The 18,337-nt window shown below is 42.3% G+C and overlaps 1 protein-coding gene and 1 long non-coding RNA gene across 7 annotated transcripts in view; one reads left to right on the plus strand and one right to left on the minus strand.

The window, feature by feature from the left end:
- The window catches only part of BCOR (BCL6 corepressor), a 70,853-nt gene that overhangs the window by 23,203 nt on the left and 29,313 nt on the right, over nucleotides 1-18,337 (plus strand). For 3 of the 5 annotated variants that reach the window (XM_045002714.1, XM_045002718.1, XM_045002716.1), the window contains exons 4-8: nucleotides 390-3,215; nucleotides 3,901-3,954; nucleotides 4,357-4,540; nucleotides 16,374-16,655; nucleotides 16,991-17,344. In XM_045002714.1, coding sequence (XP_044858649.1) covers nucleotides 390-3,215; nucleotides 3,901-3,954; nucleotides 4,357-4,540; nucleotides 16,374-16,655; nucleotides 16,991-17,344 — 3,700 coding nt within the window. The remainder of the gene's footprint in view (nucleotides 1-389; nucleotides 3,216-3,900; nucleotides 3,955-4,356; nucleotides 4,541-16,373; nucleotides 16,656-16,990; nucleotides 17,345-18,337) is intronic. The other 2 variants (XM_045002717.1, XM_045002719.1) reach the window with 2 other exon arrangements.
- On the minus strand, nucleotides 545-15,824 carry LOC123362281. 2 transcript variants are annotated; one of them, XR_006576393.1, is made up of 5 exons: nucleotides 15,769-15,805; nucleotides 10,709-10,777; nucleotides 10,059-10,115; nucleotides 1,657-1,857; nucleotides 545-678 (listed from the first exon to the last, which is right to left on the minus strand). It is a non-coding gene; the product is annotated as an uncharacterized LOC123362281 (long non-coding RNA). The 2 variants fall into 2 exon arrangements; XR_006576394.1 differs by lacking the exon at nucleotides 10,059-10,115 and having other exon boundaries at nucleotides 15,769-15,824.

The following is an 18,337-nucleotide window of genomic DNA, read 5'->3' on the forward strand; positions in this document are numbered from 1 at the left end:
TCTTCTGCCTTGTAGTAAGGGTTTCTGCTGAGAAGTGGAAATTTAAGGAGATGATTATTTAAAGGCAGTAGTAACATAGTTAGGTTCCAAGTGTGAAAGGGTCAACACATCTCCTCAAATTATTCATTTTTAAAAATTGTTTTACTAAATAGTGCCCGTTTACAGCTTGTCAGGTTCTCCAAGACACACATGAAGCAGCCAACATCTTAATTAATTAGATTTATTTCCAGCAGTCATGTTCACCAGTTCAATCAACCTACATACATTTTAACAATGAACAGTGTATTTGTATTAGTATTGTTTCTCTTTGAAATTAAAGATGTGTTTATAGTCTAGAGTAATGTTGTTTTAACAACATGCAAAAATAATACATTTCTTATTCTACAAAGGTGGATGCAACTACAGCACATCGCATTGACAGTCTCGCAGCTCTGAGCATGGACAGGTCTGGACTTATGCGGGAAGGACTTAGAGTTCCCAGTAGTATTGTCTATTCCAGTTTATGTGGACTTGGCTCAGAGAAAGGACGGGATGCTACAAGTTCTATAGCTGGTCTTGGATTTACTCCTGAAAGAAATCCAGAGATGCAGTTCAAATCGAATCCCTCTGAAGCAATAGAAAATGCAGCTGTCTCTGGAAAACCCCCAAATGGCTTCAGTGCTATATATAAAACACCACCTGGAATACAAAAAAATTCTGTTCCAACAGGGGAAACACTAGGCTTGGACAGAACTTCAAGTGACAAACAAAGTCCTCTTAATGTCAATGGTGCTAGTTACCTAAGGCTTCCCTGGGTAAATCCTTATATGGAGGGTGCAACACCTGCTCTATATCCTTTTCTTGACTCACCAAATAAGTATTCATTGAACATGTATAAGGCATTGCTACCTCAGCAGTCCACATACAGCTTACCACAACATCTGACATATTCACCTGTATGTACAAATGGTGAACGTTTTTTATATCTGCCACCTTCTCACTACGTTACTCCCCACATTCCATCATCTTTAGCTTCACCAATGAGGATCTCAGCTGCTTCAGCATCTCCAGCAATTCCCCCACTAGTACACTGTCCAGATAAAAGCTTGTCTTGGAAGATGGGCGTCAGTCCTGGAAATCCTGTTGACTCTCATGCCTATCCACATATTCAGAACAGCAAACAGCCCAGAGTCCCATCTGCAAAGTCAGCTGCTGGTAATATGTCGACAGACCCTGCTATCTTGTTATCTCATTCACCGAGACCATCTCCTAGAGTTCATCTGCCCACACAAGTTGGGGATACCTACTCTGAGTATCACAAACAGTTTTCCAGAATTTCGACGTCCCCTTCTTCAGTTACGCTCCCAAAGCCATATGTGAGTGTAAGTAATGAATTTCCTCCTTCACGACTATCTAATGGAAAAGTTCCCAAAACACATGACACTGGTGAAATTTCACAGCAAGCTACAACACATGTAAGAAAAACAGGTCATGATAGAAAGGACAGCCGGTCACCTCTGCCACTAGAAAAACAGACAACTGCCAAAGATGTCATAGACAAGCCGTTAGACTTGTCATCAAAAGTTGTTGATGCAGAGACAACCAAATCTGACCTTATTAAAAAAATGGCACCAACTGTTTTAGTTCATAGCCGAGGTGGAAGTGGATTAGTTTTACCTGGCAGCGATGTTCAGAAAGAAACTCTTTTTCCTTCGGGAAATGGTTGTCCTCTCTATAGACCTGAAATAATTAGCACTGCGCCCTCATCCTGGGTTGTTCCTGGTCCAAGTCCGAACGAAGATACCGGTGGTAAAAACATGCAGTTGAAAAACAAAGCATTAGACTGGGTGATACCACAACAGAGAAGTTCTTCTTGCCCTAGGATGGGTGGAACAGAAGCAGTAGTCAGTAATATTTCAGGGTCTGTGTCAAGTGGAGGTCGGCCAGCATCTGCTTCACCAGCCCCAAACGCCAATGTAGATTGCACCAAGACAAACAGGAGTGCTATGGAAAGTACTGCATCTGTCATACAGCATATAGGACAACCTTTAGCAACATCTGCAAAACATAACAGTAAAGTGACTAAATCCAATAATCAAGAATCTAGTTTCAAAGCAAATGAGAATGCCCTTGCATCAAGTTCCATGTTTTTACCTCCAAATGAGGCATTCCGATCTCCACCATTGCCATATCCAAGAAGTTATCTCCCATTTCCGGTTCCAGAGGGTATAGCTATAAGCCCTTTATCTTTACATGGAAAAGGACCTGTGTATCCTCATCCACTTTTGTTACCCAATGGCAGTCTTTTCCCTGGGCATCTGGCACCAAAACCTGGCATTCCCTACACCCTGCCAGCTGCTAGAGGAGAGTTTATGACCTATCAAGATGCCCTGGGGATGGGGATGGTACATCCTATGTTGTTACAGCATTCAGCTTTGGAAATAAATAAGGATGAAAAATCAGAAAGAAGATCTAGATCACATGAAAGGCTCCGCTATGAGGATCCTGGTACAAGAAACAGATTGCCAGAGATGCTGGAAACCAGTACAAAGACACATTATGAAGTACCTATTGATAAGAACACAAAATTACACCAAAGTTCAAGTCATAGTAAGAACGCGGCCAAAAGTGACAAACACATCTTTTCAGATTTTCTGCGAGATGAACAAGATGTGAAAAGTGAAACAAATGTAGCAAAAGCTGGCTTTACTACTGAAAGCAGTAATCAAACTAGTGATGTCACGAAGCGCAAGGTAGAACAAGTGTTTCAGCGCAGAGATTTTATTGTAATGAGAGAAGAGTTTGGAAGAAATAATGATTTCCACGAAACCTATAATTTTAAACAGGCCCAGAATTCATCACTGTTCAATTTAAGGAGAGAGGATGTATCAGGAAGCCAAAATAAAGAAAGATTACCAGTTCAGCCTTCCTCTGCTTTCTTAGAGAATACTCATGGAAGTGATGGTCCAGCTACGTGTTTTGGCAAAGTACAGGATGGTGCAAAACAACTTTGTATGGGAAATATACAGTCAAATATTGAGTCTAATCAGACATATACCAAAGATGGAACTGATGATCTAGAATCTACAGATGGCAAAATTTTGAAACCCAAGCCATCTAAATTGGCAAAAAGAATTGCAAACTCTGCTGGCTATGTAGGTGATCGATTCAAGTGCGTTACAACTGAACTGTATGCAGATTCTAGTCAACTCAGCCGAGAGCAGCGGGCACTGCAGGTGAGTCTGTGAGGTTTAACTACCAAAGCATTTTTTGTGCTTTTGTTTATAAAGTCACAGTCAAGTATTAAATTTGATATATCCTACACAGGTGGGGAATATGTTATTTGGACTAAATGTTGCCAGAAATGGTAACAATAATTTTTTGTTTATAAAATTGTGAAGCCAGGTTATGTGAATAGTAATAGATGTGAACTATATGTATTCACTAGTCAGTTTAAAAAATGCTTTAAATGAGAACTGATAAAGTGCTGATAACATAAGTATTAACTATTCTGCAGTTAGGGGAGCTGAAGAATGCATGATATGTTAGACTAGTGGTTGCTTTAGCTTCTCAAGTAGGCCTGTACTGTAAGATAGCAAAGGGTATCCAGAAGTTCTGATTGCTATACCATACATGACATTTGATGGAGAGGAGAAGCAGCCATGTGTTGGTGGGTTTTATGCAACTTCTATGCAACCTTTTCACCAATCAAGAATGTAGTAAAGGAATAGAAGCAGTATTGAATTTGATGTTGAGCGATGACAGATATTGTGTAGGAATTTCCTTAAGATACTTTACTTTTAATTAAAAGATGAATTAAACCAAATTGTTGTGCATTGTTAAGAAAAGAATTGGTTTATGCTTATAAAAATGGATGAAATTATTTAAATGATCCATTGAGTGCCCATTTTAATTACATAGATGGAAGGATTACAAGAGGACAGTATTTTATGTCTACCTGCTGCTTACTGTGAGGTCAGTTCTTCAAATTTTTATTACTAGAATCTTACATAAACCTTTGAGTTAAATTTCATTTCCAAATACACAAAGGGAAGTTTGTGGGCCATGGTCGTCTTTATTCATTGTGCAGTTTCTGTTTTTATGTTTTTGTTTTGTTTCTTATACCTCCAAAACAGAATGTTTTTGTTTATATACAGTATATCTTTATATATGAAAGAATTGTGTGGATTTTTACATATAGATACTAGAAATTTTGAATATTTTTATACAACTGAGATATTTTAAACTTTATATGTTAGATATCTATCTCAAACTTTGGATTTGAGCAGATTTTTCTTTGGAAATACTTTCATATAAGGTAAGGTAAATAGAGTAGCTTTTATTGTGAGATTTTTTTCATATCAATTCTCTTTCTAGCGTGCAATGATGCGCTTCTCAGAGTTGGAGATGAAAGAGAGAGAAGGCCACACAGCAACCAAAGACTCAGAGGTCTGCAGATTCAACCAGGCAGACTGGGAAAACTTGAAGGGAAATAATGAAAAGAAGCCAAAGTCTGTCACTCTGGAAGATGCCATTGCTGATCAAAATGACAATGATAGATGTAAGCACATTAAGATGCCTTTTTGAAGTGTATGTGCGTGTGTATGTATGTATACTATAGCAGTTTGTCCTAAAACTACATAATACATGGAAACTAGTAGAATTTTTATCACTACAGAATGTTGTAAATAAGAATGATTAATAGTGACAGCAGTAACTAATACAAATTTACATAACAGTATCCAGTCACATTTTCAGATATAGAGTTGTGACCTCTGCTGTTTTCCATGCATTTTTTTTTTGATCTATGAATGTCTCTTGAAAAGTTGCACCTTTCGGCAGTGTCGCTTCTGTGAAAATAGCAGGTTATTGTCATAGCACTTATCACCCTACACGGATCTACTTTGCAGTAGATGAACTAGTACCTTAACAGCTGAAACTAAAAACTCAGGGTCTTATTGCACCATTAGTTTTTAAGTAGAACTTTCCCATGTTCCCTTTGTGAAGTTCTGTTTAAAAATGGGTGGCACTGTTAAGTTCCAATAATGTAGCTTTCCTTCACTATATGGAGGCAGGCAAAATGGAGGGGTTGCAAGGGAAGTCAAGTAAATAATCTACCACATCTACTTATTTATAAATAAACTGTAGCTGTGAAATTGAAAATGCATTTGTAACTATCTCATCCCCTCCACTTATTGCTGTGGCAGGGTATGTATGTGTTAGACCATCAGAAGTCCTGAAGGGCAGTCACCATGCTGTGAAACTGTCTGTGGCTGATGTATTGTTGTTTGGGCCAAGGGAAAGAGGTTTTGCAGTAGCATGGGACAGTGCGTGGAAGTACTGTCATTGAGCTCTATTGCAAAAGGCACAAAGCACTTTTTTCCTAAGTCATATTAATTTTTTTAATGGATATTTGTAAAATTAGTTCTAATTCATAGCAAGTAGTCTGGGTTCCATCAGTCTCCAAACTGTTTTCCTTGCAACAGCTTGTAACAAAGTAATTAAGGAGCAGATCACTGTTTTATTCTGTATTTGCAGAAAATTCAAAGTTGCAATTCAAGAAAAATCTTAGTAGAACACTGGATGGTCTATGTATATGTATAATTTATTGGGTTGATGTGCCCCTTCATAGTCAAGAATTTAAGAGTAGGGCTGGTAGAAAATGTCATCTAAGCAATTTAATAATTGTGAGTTATTGTCCTGGTCTTTGTTTGTTTAATAATTTTGGTGGACAGGATGATGATCTGCACCTGCTCAGTTCCTCACCTCAGTCAAGTTACTATGGTGCTGTGGCCACTAAAATAAAAATATGTGAACAAAAAGGTAGCTTGGCAAAGTAACAGCAAAGATTTCATTGTTAATCTACAGCGAGTATCAAAATGGCAACCAAGCTTAGCTTCTAGAACCCTCAGCCTTCTGTTCCCTTCAAGGTGTATTGAGTGAGTTTCCAAGAGGAAAGAGGCTTGTTGTTCTACAGTATCCCATTGCCTGGTCCTAAGCATGATAGACTTTCTACAGGGTGCTACTGCTAGAGCTTTCGTCAGTTCTCAGCACTACTCACACCTCAGAGTGCACTGCACACTTGTAATGCCCTCCATGAAATCCCCCACACTTTCTGAAGTATCAAAGTGTTGTAAGAGCAGCAGCATCTGGGTCCTGCCACCTGGATGCCACTGTTGGAGGGAGGGCAGGTCACCTAAGTGCTCACAGGGGTAAAGTGAAGGGAAGAATAGGCTATTGCCAAAAGAAGATCAAGTTGATTGAGAGAGAAAACAGGGAATAGTCTGGAGGGTGAGGGAAGGAGAGAGAAAAGTTTCCTCAGATGCACTTGTTTTCAGATTCTCGGACTTGTTTGAGGATTATCCCTCACTATTATAATGTAATCTTAAAATTACACTTTTGATTATGCAGAAAATAGCAAAAAATGAAACCAAACCCCAAACAGTACAATTTGCACTTTTCTCAAATCCATAACTTAGCAGTGTTCTGGCTCATGAGACTCCATTGGATGAAATGCATTTGGAACTAATAAAGAATTGTTGGGAGTGGGAAGGGTATTATGACTTTTTGTGAGTATGTTCTTGTGCGTAATTAATTAGCTATGAGTTGATGGGAAGTTTTATAGGCTTGTTAAAATTGCTAAATCTATCAACTTTTAAAAATGCAGCTTTCTTTTAGTAAGGGAGTTTCTCTTGCACATGATGGGCTTTGCAGCGACTACACTTGCAGATATTAATTCGGTTCTCAAGGCAGGTCTGCACTTAGTCTTTGTCTACACTGCTGAGTTAGGTCGACGTAAGCTGCCTTGCATCAACCTAACTCTCTAAGCATCTACACTAAAATGTTGCTCCTGATGATATAACTCGTCCACTATGCCAACCAGGGCCGGCTCCAGGCACCAGCATTCCAAGCAGGTGCTTGGGGTGGCAATCTGCAAAGGGCGGCAGTCCATGTGTTTCTGCCACCCTAAGCAGCATGCCGAATTGCTGCTGCGGGCAGCGGAGGCAGTTCGTGTGCCCTTAGGGCGGCATGCACGTTTCCGTGGCGGCGGAAATTCGGCGGCAGCTTCTATGTTCAGCTGCCCGCAGGGGCAATTCAGCGGCTTGTCTTCCGGCTGAAGACAGAAGCTGCCGCCGAATTGCCGCTGCCGTGGAAACGCTCATGCCGCCCTAAGGGCACACGGACTGCCTCCGCCGTCCGCAGCGGCAATTTGGCGCGCTGCTTGGGGCGGCAAAAACAGTAGAGCTGGCCCTGATGCCAACTTAATAACTTCACCTCTGTGAGAGGCGTAGCACTTAGGTTGACGTACGTAGGTCGACGCAGTGTCACTACATTGCTTACATGGACTGTTGCTGGCTTTCAGAAACCATCCCACAATGCCCCACACTGACAGTACAATTGGTGCAAGCGCTCCTGGTGAGGTGGTGCGCCACTGACACGAGCATATGTGGCTATGCAAAAGTGATTTAATTACTGCAGTGGTTGTACGTCAATGTAACTTAAGTCAACATCATTTTTGTAGTGTAGACATGCCCTTCAAGTGCTGCAGTGGCCCAGCTGCGCTGTTGTAGAGCTTCAGTGAAGATGTTACTAGCTGACAGGAGAGTTTCTGCCATTGGTGTAGTTAATGCACCTCTGCAAGAGGCGGTAGCTATACTGATGGGAGAAGCCATCCTGACAACATAGCATTATCTACAGCGGGGGTTAGGTCAGTGTAACTGCGTCACTCAAAGGTATGGATTTTTCATACCCCCGAGTGACTTAGTTATACTGATGTAAGTCTATAGTATAGACTTGGCCTCAGTAAAACTTTTTACTGCCCTGTTTCACCTTCTGCTCCTTGGTATAGCAGCTGATTAAATCAGGGATATGAATTTTGCACTTCTTGAATGCCTCTAGCATAGTCTTTTTGGTGCTCTGGTGCAGCTTGAATTGCTGGGAATCCTGACACATCTCTCTAACAGAATAACAACTGGCAAAGATGTGATAAACCTTGCCTAGTGTTCTCCTCAATTTACCAGCTGTGGCTTTCAACAACGATGCTCACAGGAGAACATGTAAATACTTTCATTCCTTTCCCCCCACCCCCAATTGCTGATCTCTGGTGAAAGGTTTAAAATTGAATAGAACTCTATACAGCTGTATTTCAGAACTTCCCCCAGCTTATGTTCTGCCTCCTATGTTGGATCTTGATGCTGAAAAGATGCTACATTTTGTTTTATACATAAATTGCTATCTAATATTAGGCAGTAGACCTTCCTGATGCTAGCAGGAAATTCATGAACAAAATTAATTGATTAATCAGTAATTTCTGGTAAAATGTTAAATTTGCACCCTGCTGTGAACCTTTAGCTGGCTAACGTGTATTTGAAAGAAAAACAAATACAATTTAAAGCCTGATCCTGTAACATGTGGTATGCAGCTTGACTGCTGTGACCTTGCAAGGCTCCAGTCATATCAGTGGGGCTCTGTGCAGGGTTCAGTAGTCTTTGTGCATAGAACATAATACAGGATCATTGCCTTAAGATGTAGTGGCTGTTTCAGACATTACTTCTATAACCCTTGCCTCTTACAGCAATAATAATAGTATTATAAATATTTTTGCCACTTTTCTTTTTCTAAGGCTATGGCTACACTTGCACTTCAAAGCACTGCTTTGAAGCGCTAAGTGTAGTCAAAGCGCCAGGGAGGTCCGTACTCCACCTCCCTGTGGGGAATAACGTACAGCGCTGGGAGCCGTGCTCCCAGCGCTGGGGCTTTGACCACACTGGCGCTTTGCAGCGCCGCAATTTGCAGCGCTGGAGAGGGTGTGTTTTCACACCCTGCTGCAGCGCTGCAAATTTGCAAGTGTAGCCAAGACCTAAGAGAATTAGTACAGCCATCTGATAACCCCAATTTTTTTTTCCTGGGCTGTCTTGGGGATTTAGTCAAGTGGCACATGGGTAAAGCCTTGCCCTCTCAAAAAACCCTATGATAACTTAATAAACTGGTCCACATTGTCTAATGACTTCTAAAATATTTCTTCAGTGTTTAGAATGCAGACTCTCTCTCTCTCTCTGCAGAAGGGTACAAAGATTCAAACTTGGTTAAATAGAGGGATAAATTGTAAGTGTCTTAATACTCTTCCATCTTGTTTAGGACTCAGTGGGAAATATGAGAACAGTAGTGAAGCTGCTTTGTTGCTAAGGTGACTAGTAAATGTTGCTGTGGCAATGCTTCTATGGAGCATTTCCATAGCACAAACACGATAAATTATGGGATGCATGTGTCGTGAGTCATAGAATTGTTCAGTGATCAAGTGATTTAAGCATACAGATATATTTACTTCAGAGTAGGTCATGTGATGCAAGCATATTGGTAGATAACCACAATTTTTGAGCAGTACTAAAATCATACAAAAGTATGTAAGAGTAAATAAATTCTACAAGCTGTGAATGTCTTGATAGACAAACTGGTAGTTATGCTCCTCTAATATTACAGTAGAGAAATACTGTTTGATCCTTAATAGAGAAAAATAAAAACTGGTATGTTAAAGACCAGAGATTTTGGGCAATGTGGGTGTGAGGAGGAGATTATGGCAATTCTGTGCATAGAAGTATAATGCCTTTATTTGCAAGGAGGTTAAAAGTCAGATGTTAACAACTGATCTGCAGCCTCTTTGCTAGGTGTCTGTGTTCCTTAGCACACAGCATAGGTAATCCTTCAGTTTCTTGCTTGTATGCATGCTGAGTAATGAAAGATCAAAATGGCAAACATTCTGTTGTTGTCATTTGGCCTGGTCAGAATTACCTTGCTATGACTGGCAGTGGTGCAAAAAAGCATCAGGATTCTGAATATAATGGATTTAGGTGAAGGAAACAAGGATGGAAGACATCCGGGAAAAGACTTCCAGAGAGTGAAAATGCAAACTTTCCCGCCCCTGTGGGATAGTCAGAACACTACTTGTTTTACCCTGACAAGTGGCTTGGCTGAAATGTTCTATTTTTGTTGTGATCTTGGTGACAAATGCTAGTTCATGTTCAGATAAAGTGTCCTGTGAAGAGTTGGGATGAGGACTAAAAGGCATCTTACTTAAATACCTGTAGTGAGAAGTCACTGAAGAGGAGAGGAAAAGCTGGTTCTAGTTGCCACTTTATCTATAAAGAAAGAACTGCAGTTTAAAATCTAAAGTATGTGTTTCCTGTTCATATCGTATGGGAGATGTGTTGTTAAACAGTATTTGTGTTGGCAGGAAAAGGAAGATGGAGAAAATGAAGAAAAGTTTTTAATAATAATTTCTTCCTCACAAAATGTGACCAGTGCACTGGGGATACTGCTTCAAGTAGAAAACAGTACGTGCAGAGTGGTCATTCTTTCCAGTTTCCAGTTTTACAGGATAGTAAAAGGTGGTTTTTGTTGCTGAGTTAGTATGACTGGACTGAGGTTAGTAAATGATGTCAGGAACGTGTTGCCCTTCACTGTAGCAGCATTTTCTGTTTTAGAGTGAACCTTCTTATGTGATGTGTTGATATGAAAACTAGCATTTACTATTCTATCAGTCTCTTTCTGCTGCTTATTATTTGAATAGTGATAATGATTTGAAAACTCCAAAGTGTGTGTGCTGTTTGCTTTCTTAACAGAGTAAAAGGTACCGGGGAGGAGTGAGTGCCTGAGGAAGACCAAACTCTGTGTATGGGCCCAAAGAGGGAGACTGTCCTTGTGCTAGTGCACTTCTGTTTGATATTCATACCTGGATTTTGGGAGTCCTGTGTCTTTGATCCAGATGGCTTTCCAAGCCAGATTCAGGACAGAGTGGAATCTGGTGGTAAAATATGAATAGAGTTGTGTTCTGTGAAACTACTGCAGTTTTTCTGAGCAAAAAACAAAAACCAACAACCTCTCAGCATTTGACATAACTAGACCTCGTAACGATAATGCTTTGATGCAGGGTACATGCCTGAGAAGACCGTGCCAAACTGTGGGCCATCTGACAGCTCAGACTTTTGTTTCTGGTTTGTCCTGTGGATTTGTCATTCACTTAGGCACTTTTAGAAAAGTGTATTTTTGGTAGTCTGCAAATACAGTATAGTCAAGATGCTTTCCAAAATATTTTAATAACTTTACAGTTCTGCCTGAATATCTCTTCCCTCACTTTGCAACATTGGTATAGGCAGATTATAATGTCACACGTTTTATATACATTGAGCATCTAATATTCCTAATCTTTTAAAATGGGTCAGTAAAGGACTGGCCTGCTAGCTTGGCAGCAATAGGATGTCATGCTGCCATCATGGGGGCATTACTGAGTTTCCTACTGCCCATGTGGTAGAATCAGGGAGAGGACAGGAATGAGTGGAACTACTCCCATTAACTATTTGCCACAGACATTGACTGGTATTGGTAGTTGTTTTGCTCTTCTCTTTAGAAACAATGCACCAGAAAAACTCTATGAATGAAGGACTAATGATAATGAGACTAAATTGAACATCGCCACTTCTTCATTCTTGGGGCTATCTTTTGCACGGCATAGTGGGGCATTCTGGGTTTCTAGGTCAGATCCTGATTGGAAAAAAAAGAATTAGGGAGTTGAATTAATTTGATGTCACTTTGTTTCATTAGTAACGAGGGGGTGCTAAATGGCTGTTCCCTGCAAATCCCATCTGCAGTCTCTGGATGGTCACAATAAGGACTGCTGCTTCTCCAGGTCCTTACAAGGATCTCTAGGAAATAATCATGGTGTTCCTCCTCTTTCTCTTTCCAAAGTGCATTATCAACAGGGAGACCGTTCCATAACAGTGATTTTTCAATCTGAAAAATGCTACATAATTTGTGGTATTGGTGAGCACCTTAAAAAATGTAACTATTAGAAATGTGATGAAATTCCCTCAGACTTTGTCTGTTCATGGAGTTAAATATAAAATAAGAGTGTAGATGACTTTATCAGATTTTATTTTGTTTTTAGAAACATTTTTGAAGTGATAACTTAAAATGTTGCCGGTCCAACTTTTTTTAAGTTTGTGCATAACAAATCTGATTAATACTGATGTGCTGCTGATATACAAGGCTGGATATTGTTAGTACATTGTTACCAGATGTGCAGAGGTCTAATATTTACAAGTGCATTTTGATTTTGGACAGTAACTTTTTGGAGAAAGAGTATAATAAACTAAGGTAGCTGCTCCACTCTTTGTATTTTGTTAACACTGATATGTCTTTTTCTTTTTATGTATATGACGAACAATCTAAAAAATGGGGTTCACTTAATACCAAACAGCCACAGAGAGGTATGGTTTGGGCATGAGCATTCCATAGGACTTGATATAGTGCTTTCTTGAGAAAGTGCTTCTGGCTTTTACCTCTTGTCCTTTTATTGGTTGAGTTGGTAACCGTCTAAATGGAATTTAAACTTTTTATGCAGTGTTTTTTCTGGAGCTTGCAGACAGCTGAAGTGCCCTAACTGCGGCTTAGAGCTTTTCCAAGTTGCAGTAAGTGGAAACTGACCAGAGGCAGCTTCACTATCACTGCTGCTAAAGGAAACCCTAAGGGCAGCAGTAAAACTGACAAACATGAGGTCAATTTAGCTTTGCTTCAGCTGGGAAAAACTGTGGTCAGCAGGGGACAGTAGCTTTGGAGCTGCTCAGTGGTGTCGCAGAACATAGACAAAGGCTAAGTACGAAAGGACTTGATACCATCCTTGTAGTAGTTAGCTCTGAGGTAGAGGTTGGGGGATCACACACACTATCTCTCCCCCATCTTCCTTCCAACCAGACTATTTGGGTGCTTGGCTTTGTCAGGAACCTATTAGATCGAGGCTACAAAATATGATGTCACAAGCAGGGTCCAGGTTCCTACCATTCTGGTAGGAAAACCAGCATAAACTCCTCAGGGGGAAAAAAAACTTTCTCAAGCTCTGTTCACTTATGACACACTATGACGGGGTACTCAATAGGCAGACCGTGGGTGAAATCCAGACCACCAGACTGAACGGACCATTAAATCCTTTAATTTACTACTACTTATTTATTATCATCATTTTGGGTTTTTTTTTTATTGTTTTCTCTGGAGCCTGGACCTTGACTATACCTTGACCAAAAAATTTGGACCTTGACAAAAAAAAAAAAAATTGACTATCCCTGCACAATGAGATGCTGCTTGTAGAATACCTTTGAGATTTTCATAATAGGATAGTCCTCCTTTGTGTGCTTTAAACAGCAGTAAAATAGTAAATAATGAAGCCCATGTAAATGTCAACATTAGACTTCAGCACCAGCACCCATTTAAGCAAATAGTGTGCGCTACACATCATTATTTCATTCAGTCTGCAGGTTCAGGTAGACATGATTGAGTTGGTTTATAACTGATTCACATTTTGAAGGTTGTCTTTGCAATCATGAGGGCTAGGAACTAAAGGGCTAAGCGTTCATTTAAAAATATATTTAAGTTCAGGAGCAGAGGAGGCAGGAACCAAGGAGATGTACTGGCAAATGGAATAGTGGCAAGCCAGCTCAATTTACCCTCTGCCTTTCCCAGTCAATGAGGCCTGGCTTTGCTTCTTGCCTGGGCATTGCCGAAAGGAGAGTGAGGACCGTTAATCTAGTTCACAGACAGTTGGGTTTCTGGAAAATGTGTCAGGCCCTGTGTAAGAAGGGGCAAGCATGAGTAAGTAGATGGGATGGGTGGGGATGAGTAAATGGGGCCATGGTGAGTGTAAGGAAGAGGGTAGTGGGTGAGCAGATGTGGTTGAAGAGAAGAGATTGATAGGATAAATTAGAAACTAAGTGGGCTTTGTGTGTGTACATGAGAGCAGTTTTGAGGGGAGAAATGAGAGAGAGACTGAAAATAGAGGGGCTGAGGAAGAGACAACAATGTATTTGGAAGCAAAAGGGATGTGAAATGTTGGGAGATGGGGGACAAAAAGAGGAAATGGACTGTAAACAATACGAGAACAAAAGAGAGTGAGCCAAGAAGGGTAAGACTTATGAGAGACCTAAACTCTAATATATAAAAGTGTGTGTGTATATAATATAAAAATTCAAAGTTGATTGACATGTTACTTATGTATAGTGCATAAGCAGTAGTACGCACCTATTTTGTTTGTTTAGGTCCTGTTTCAAGAAATAATCTCTTTTCAAAGAATTCCTGTACAATGCTTAAGTCCCACTGACATTAAGCATGCGCTTAAGCTGATCCTGAATCACGGTTCTTAAGTTTGAAGGGGCATGGTAGCACAGGCGTTTTTCTCCTTGGCTAGTAATCTTACTCAAGTAGTGTCAGGTAAATTTTACAAGGCTTATATGGTCACTGTAGCTGGAAAGCTTCATGGAATAAGTGAGTGCTGGATTTTTTTGAAGGAAGAGATGAGGGAACTTTGCTATATGGTGACTGGGAGATTGTTACAGGTATACAGGGCTGCATATAACCTTCACATAAATTCAGGTAGCATTTTATCATTTCACAGCTATTCTTGAAGTGTTTTTCCTATCAAAGAGTGAGTGCTAGAATCTGCATTCACTTCTGTTTCCCATTTGTACATCCAAGGACACACTGTAGCGGGGTTGAATTCTTGTAATCAGGCTCTGCAGTTTGGCATGATTAGTCTTGCATTGACTTAAAGTATCAGAGCTGCTGAAATTAATTTTATAAAAGCCATTGCAGAAATGAAGCTAGCATTGCTATCTGATTTTTAAGGTTACTTTTGAGTATGTGCTTTTGATATCTAAAGGTGATTCTTTAAAGTCATGGAAAAACCCTGAATTAAAAAGAAAGGTGAGTATACTGTGGCATTTCTATGGCTACTTGTATGGTGAAGTGCCTGATTGGATGTTATCTAAAAATTGAAGGCCAAAAATTTGAATATGTGCTTGGTTTTCAACTTGACTGCTGGGAAAGTTCCTAACTGTCAGGGTGGTTAAACACAGTGATGAGCTGCCAAAATCTTAGGAACCGGTTCCCTACTGGGTCTTCGGCGGCACGGCTCCGGCGGCTGAAGGACCCACCACCGAAGACCCGGTAGGGAACCGCCCAGTGAGTACACCCCCCACCCACATCCTGCCCCCCCTCAGAAACCACAACCCCCCCTGCCCTGCTCCTTGTCCCCTGACCACTCCTTCCCAAGACCCCCAACCCTAACTCCCCCCCAGGACCCCACCACCTGCCAAACTTGCCCCGCTCCCTGTCCCGACTGCCCCGACTCCATCCACCACCATCCCAACAGACCCCAGGAACTCCCACGCGGCGCCTACCCAACCCTCCCTTCCCCATCCCCTGTCTCCTCCCCCCCCCCCCAGAACCTCTGCCCGATCCAACCCCTCCTCCCCCGCCCCAGTCCTGGCCCTGGCCTCTTACCCCTGCCGACACTGGGACCGGCGCCGCAGCTGCGGGGCCCGACTCCCCGGGCCTAGCCGGCACCGGGACCGGCGCCGCAGCCGCAGCCGCGGGGCCCGACTCCCCGGGCCTAGCCGGCACCGGGACCGGCGCCGCAGCCGCAGCCGCGGGGCCCGACTCCCCGGGCCTAGCCGGCACCGGGACCGGCGCCGCAGCCGCAGCCGCGGGGCCCGACTCCCCGGGCCTAGCCGGCACCGGGACCGGCGCCGCAGCCGCGGGGCCCGACTCCCCGGGCCTAGCCGGCACCGGCGCCGCAGCCGCGGGGCCCGACTCCGGGACCGCAGCCGCGGTGCCCGAGCTGGGCCGGGTCCGAGCCGCGCAGGCGGGACCAGCCCGAGCCGGGGGTGCTTGGCTGGGACCGGGCTGGGACGCTCGGCTAGGGCCAGGAGGAGCCGCCCCGCCCCCTCCCCCACACGCCCAGCTTACCTGCCTGCTCCTTTTTTCAGGCTTCCCGCGATCATTTGATTCGCGGGAAGCAGGGGAAGGGGAGGAGAAGGAGGGCGGAGCGTTCAGGGGAGAGGGGGAGGTGAGCTGGGGCCGGGGCCGGGCAGACAGCTGCCCGAGCCTTTGTTAAATTTAAAAGCTTTTTAGAATCTGTTGTCCTGGAACAATCGGTTCTAAAAAGGCTTCTAAATTTAACAACCGGTTCACGCGAACCGGCTGGAGCTCACCACTGGTTAAACACTGGAATAAATGGCCTAGGGAGGTTGTGGAATCTCCATCTCTGGAGATATTTAAGAGTAGGTTAGATAAATGTGTCTCAGGGATGGTCTAAACAGTATTTGGTCCTGCCATGAGGGCAGGGGACTGGACTCGATGACCTCTCGAGGTCCCTTCCAGTCCTAGAGTCTATGAGTCTATGAAAGTTGCTGTTTTACAGCTGACTGTAGCAAAATTAGATCTAAAGTAAACTATTTCTTGTTTGGTTCAGAAATCATAAGGATATATTGTTAGGAGATGGACATTGAAGAGATCAGAAATGAGTTATTTTACAATAGACTTTTTTGTTTTGTTTTTTTAATTATTTTTAGGTGATTTTAATAGTGCAGAAAACAACCAAGATCATTTTCTTGAAACCTCAGAGAAAAGAGACCCTCCAACTGAGAAATATTATCTGGAGAGACATCCTCTCTATGAAAATATAGGGGATCAGTCAACAGAAGATATCAGTCAGCATCCGTGCCCACGTCTGGATAGAAAGCGTAAACACTCTGGCGAGAGAGTACAGAATGAGGGCAGCCAAAATGAAAACTCTGTGGATGAGCTGCAGGATGAAGCTGTGTCAAAGGCAAAAAAGAGGAGAAGCTCCAAAGGTAACCCCATTGCTTTGGTGTCCCTTAAGGAATTTCTTGTGAAAGGAGTATCCCTATGAATTAATGTCTCCATTTATTAACTTGATAGTTACCAGTCTGAGCACTGTCATTTCACTTAAAATAATATCTTGGTATCTGAGGGTAAAGCACTAGTCACTGGACATGGTAGCCATAGCATTGGAAATGACCCTAGTGCATGTGACCCTTAATGACCAAACCTTTTAAAATGCATAGTGTGGTGGTAAAGCTGAGACTATATGCCCCGCAAGTGAAATGTAGCTTTTGTTTTAAGTTGAGGGGGCTTTTTGATTAATTTTTAGTTATTTTTCCATTAGATGACTGGCCTGAGAGGGAAATGACAAACAATTCCTCTAACCACTTAGAAGAGCCCAATTGTAATGAGGTGACCAACCTGAAGGTGTGCATTGAATTAACAGGGCTCCATCCCAAAAAGCAGCGTCACCTGCAGCATCTTAGGGAACTATGGGAGCAGCAGGTGTCACCAGAGAGATCCCCGTCCGGCAAGTTGGGCCGGCAAAGCAGGAAAGATTTAGCTGAGACTGTTCAGCCAGAGGCCACTGCAAAGGTCAAAGACTGCACAGAAGAAAGGCACACCAGGAAAAGGTCAGAGGTCAAAAGCAATAGAAGTTGGTCTGAAGAGTCCCTCAAAACAAGTGACAATGAACAAGGTATGCAGAGACTACTAGGGAAACATCAGCTGGCATAGCATTAGTAGTGATGCATGCTGCCACCACTGTTAAGGAATTGTCAGCAGTTTTTATAGAAGTCCACATGTATAAGGACTTACAGCTCCACTATTTAAAAAAAAAAAAATCACTAGCTAAAATTTGTCAGATGGGTGTGTATGTGGGTTTTTTTTGTTTGTTTTTAAATTGTGGTTTAAATGACTTTAAAATTGAAGTTTTGTGTCTGCAGATGTTTTGGCATTCTTATAATTCATGAATAGTTCTGATTTAGAGAAAAAAAACCCTCAGGTTGTTAGTCCATGTAAGAATACTTACTGCATGTATAGCTAAATGGATTAGTGCCTTTTGGGTATAATTAAAAACAAACAAGAAGTCCAGTATGAGTAGCATGAAGACTTTGATTCTCTATCATGGGAATCTGCTGTTCCATCAGGTTAAGAACTGCTGAGTTTTTCTGCTTTCTCAAAGGCTTAGAGGCAGTCAAGAGGTTAGCCCTGTTTTTTCCCTTAGTGCAGTCTGCCTGTCTGTTTTCTCTACAGACACGCCTGATGAAGAGCCCCGATGTTGCTCCCCAGTGTTCTTCCATGTGCACGTGCAGAGCTTTCCTCAGTGACTCACTGAGGGCTCTGTTCTTCAGGATATTTTGCCGGGTTCTTTCTGTCTTTCTCTCCTGCTTCTCTAGTTCACTCTCCATCTCAGGCCGGGTCTATGCTGTAAACTTACATTGGTATAACTACGTCACTCGGTGTGGAAAATCCACACCCCTGAGTGACACAGTTATATCGACCTCACCCCTGTGTAGACAGTGCTATGTTGACGGGGGGATTTTCCTGTCAACATAGCTACCGGCCTCTCGGGGAGGTGGATTAAGTACGCCGGCAGGAGAAGCTCCTCACTGTATCACTGAAGCATTTTAAGTGTAGACCTAATCTCAGAGGGCTCCTGGGAGGTTGTGTGGAGGGGCTGGGGGTGTTG

The sequence above is a fragment of the Mauremys mutica genome, chromosome 1 (assembly GCF_020497125.1).
Source record: "Mauremys mutica isolate MM-2020 ecotype Southern chromosome 1, ASM2049712v1, whole genome shotgun sequence".
Lineage (NCBI taxonomy): Eukaryota > Metazoa > Chordata > Testudines > Geoemydidae > Mauremys > Mauremys mutica.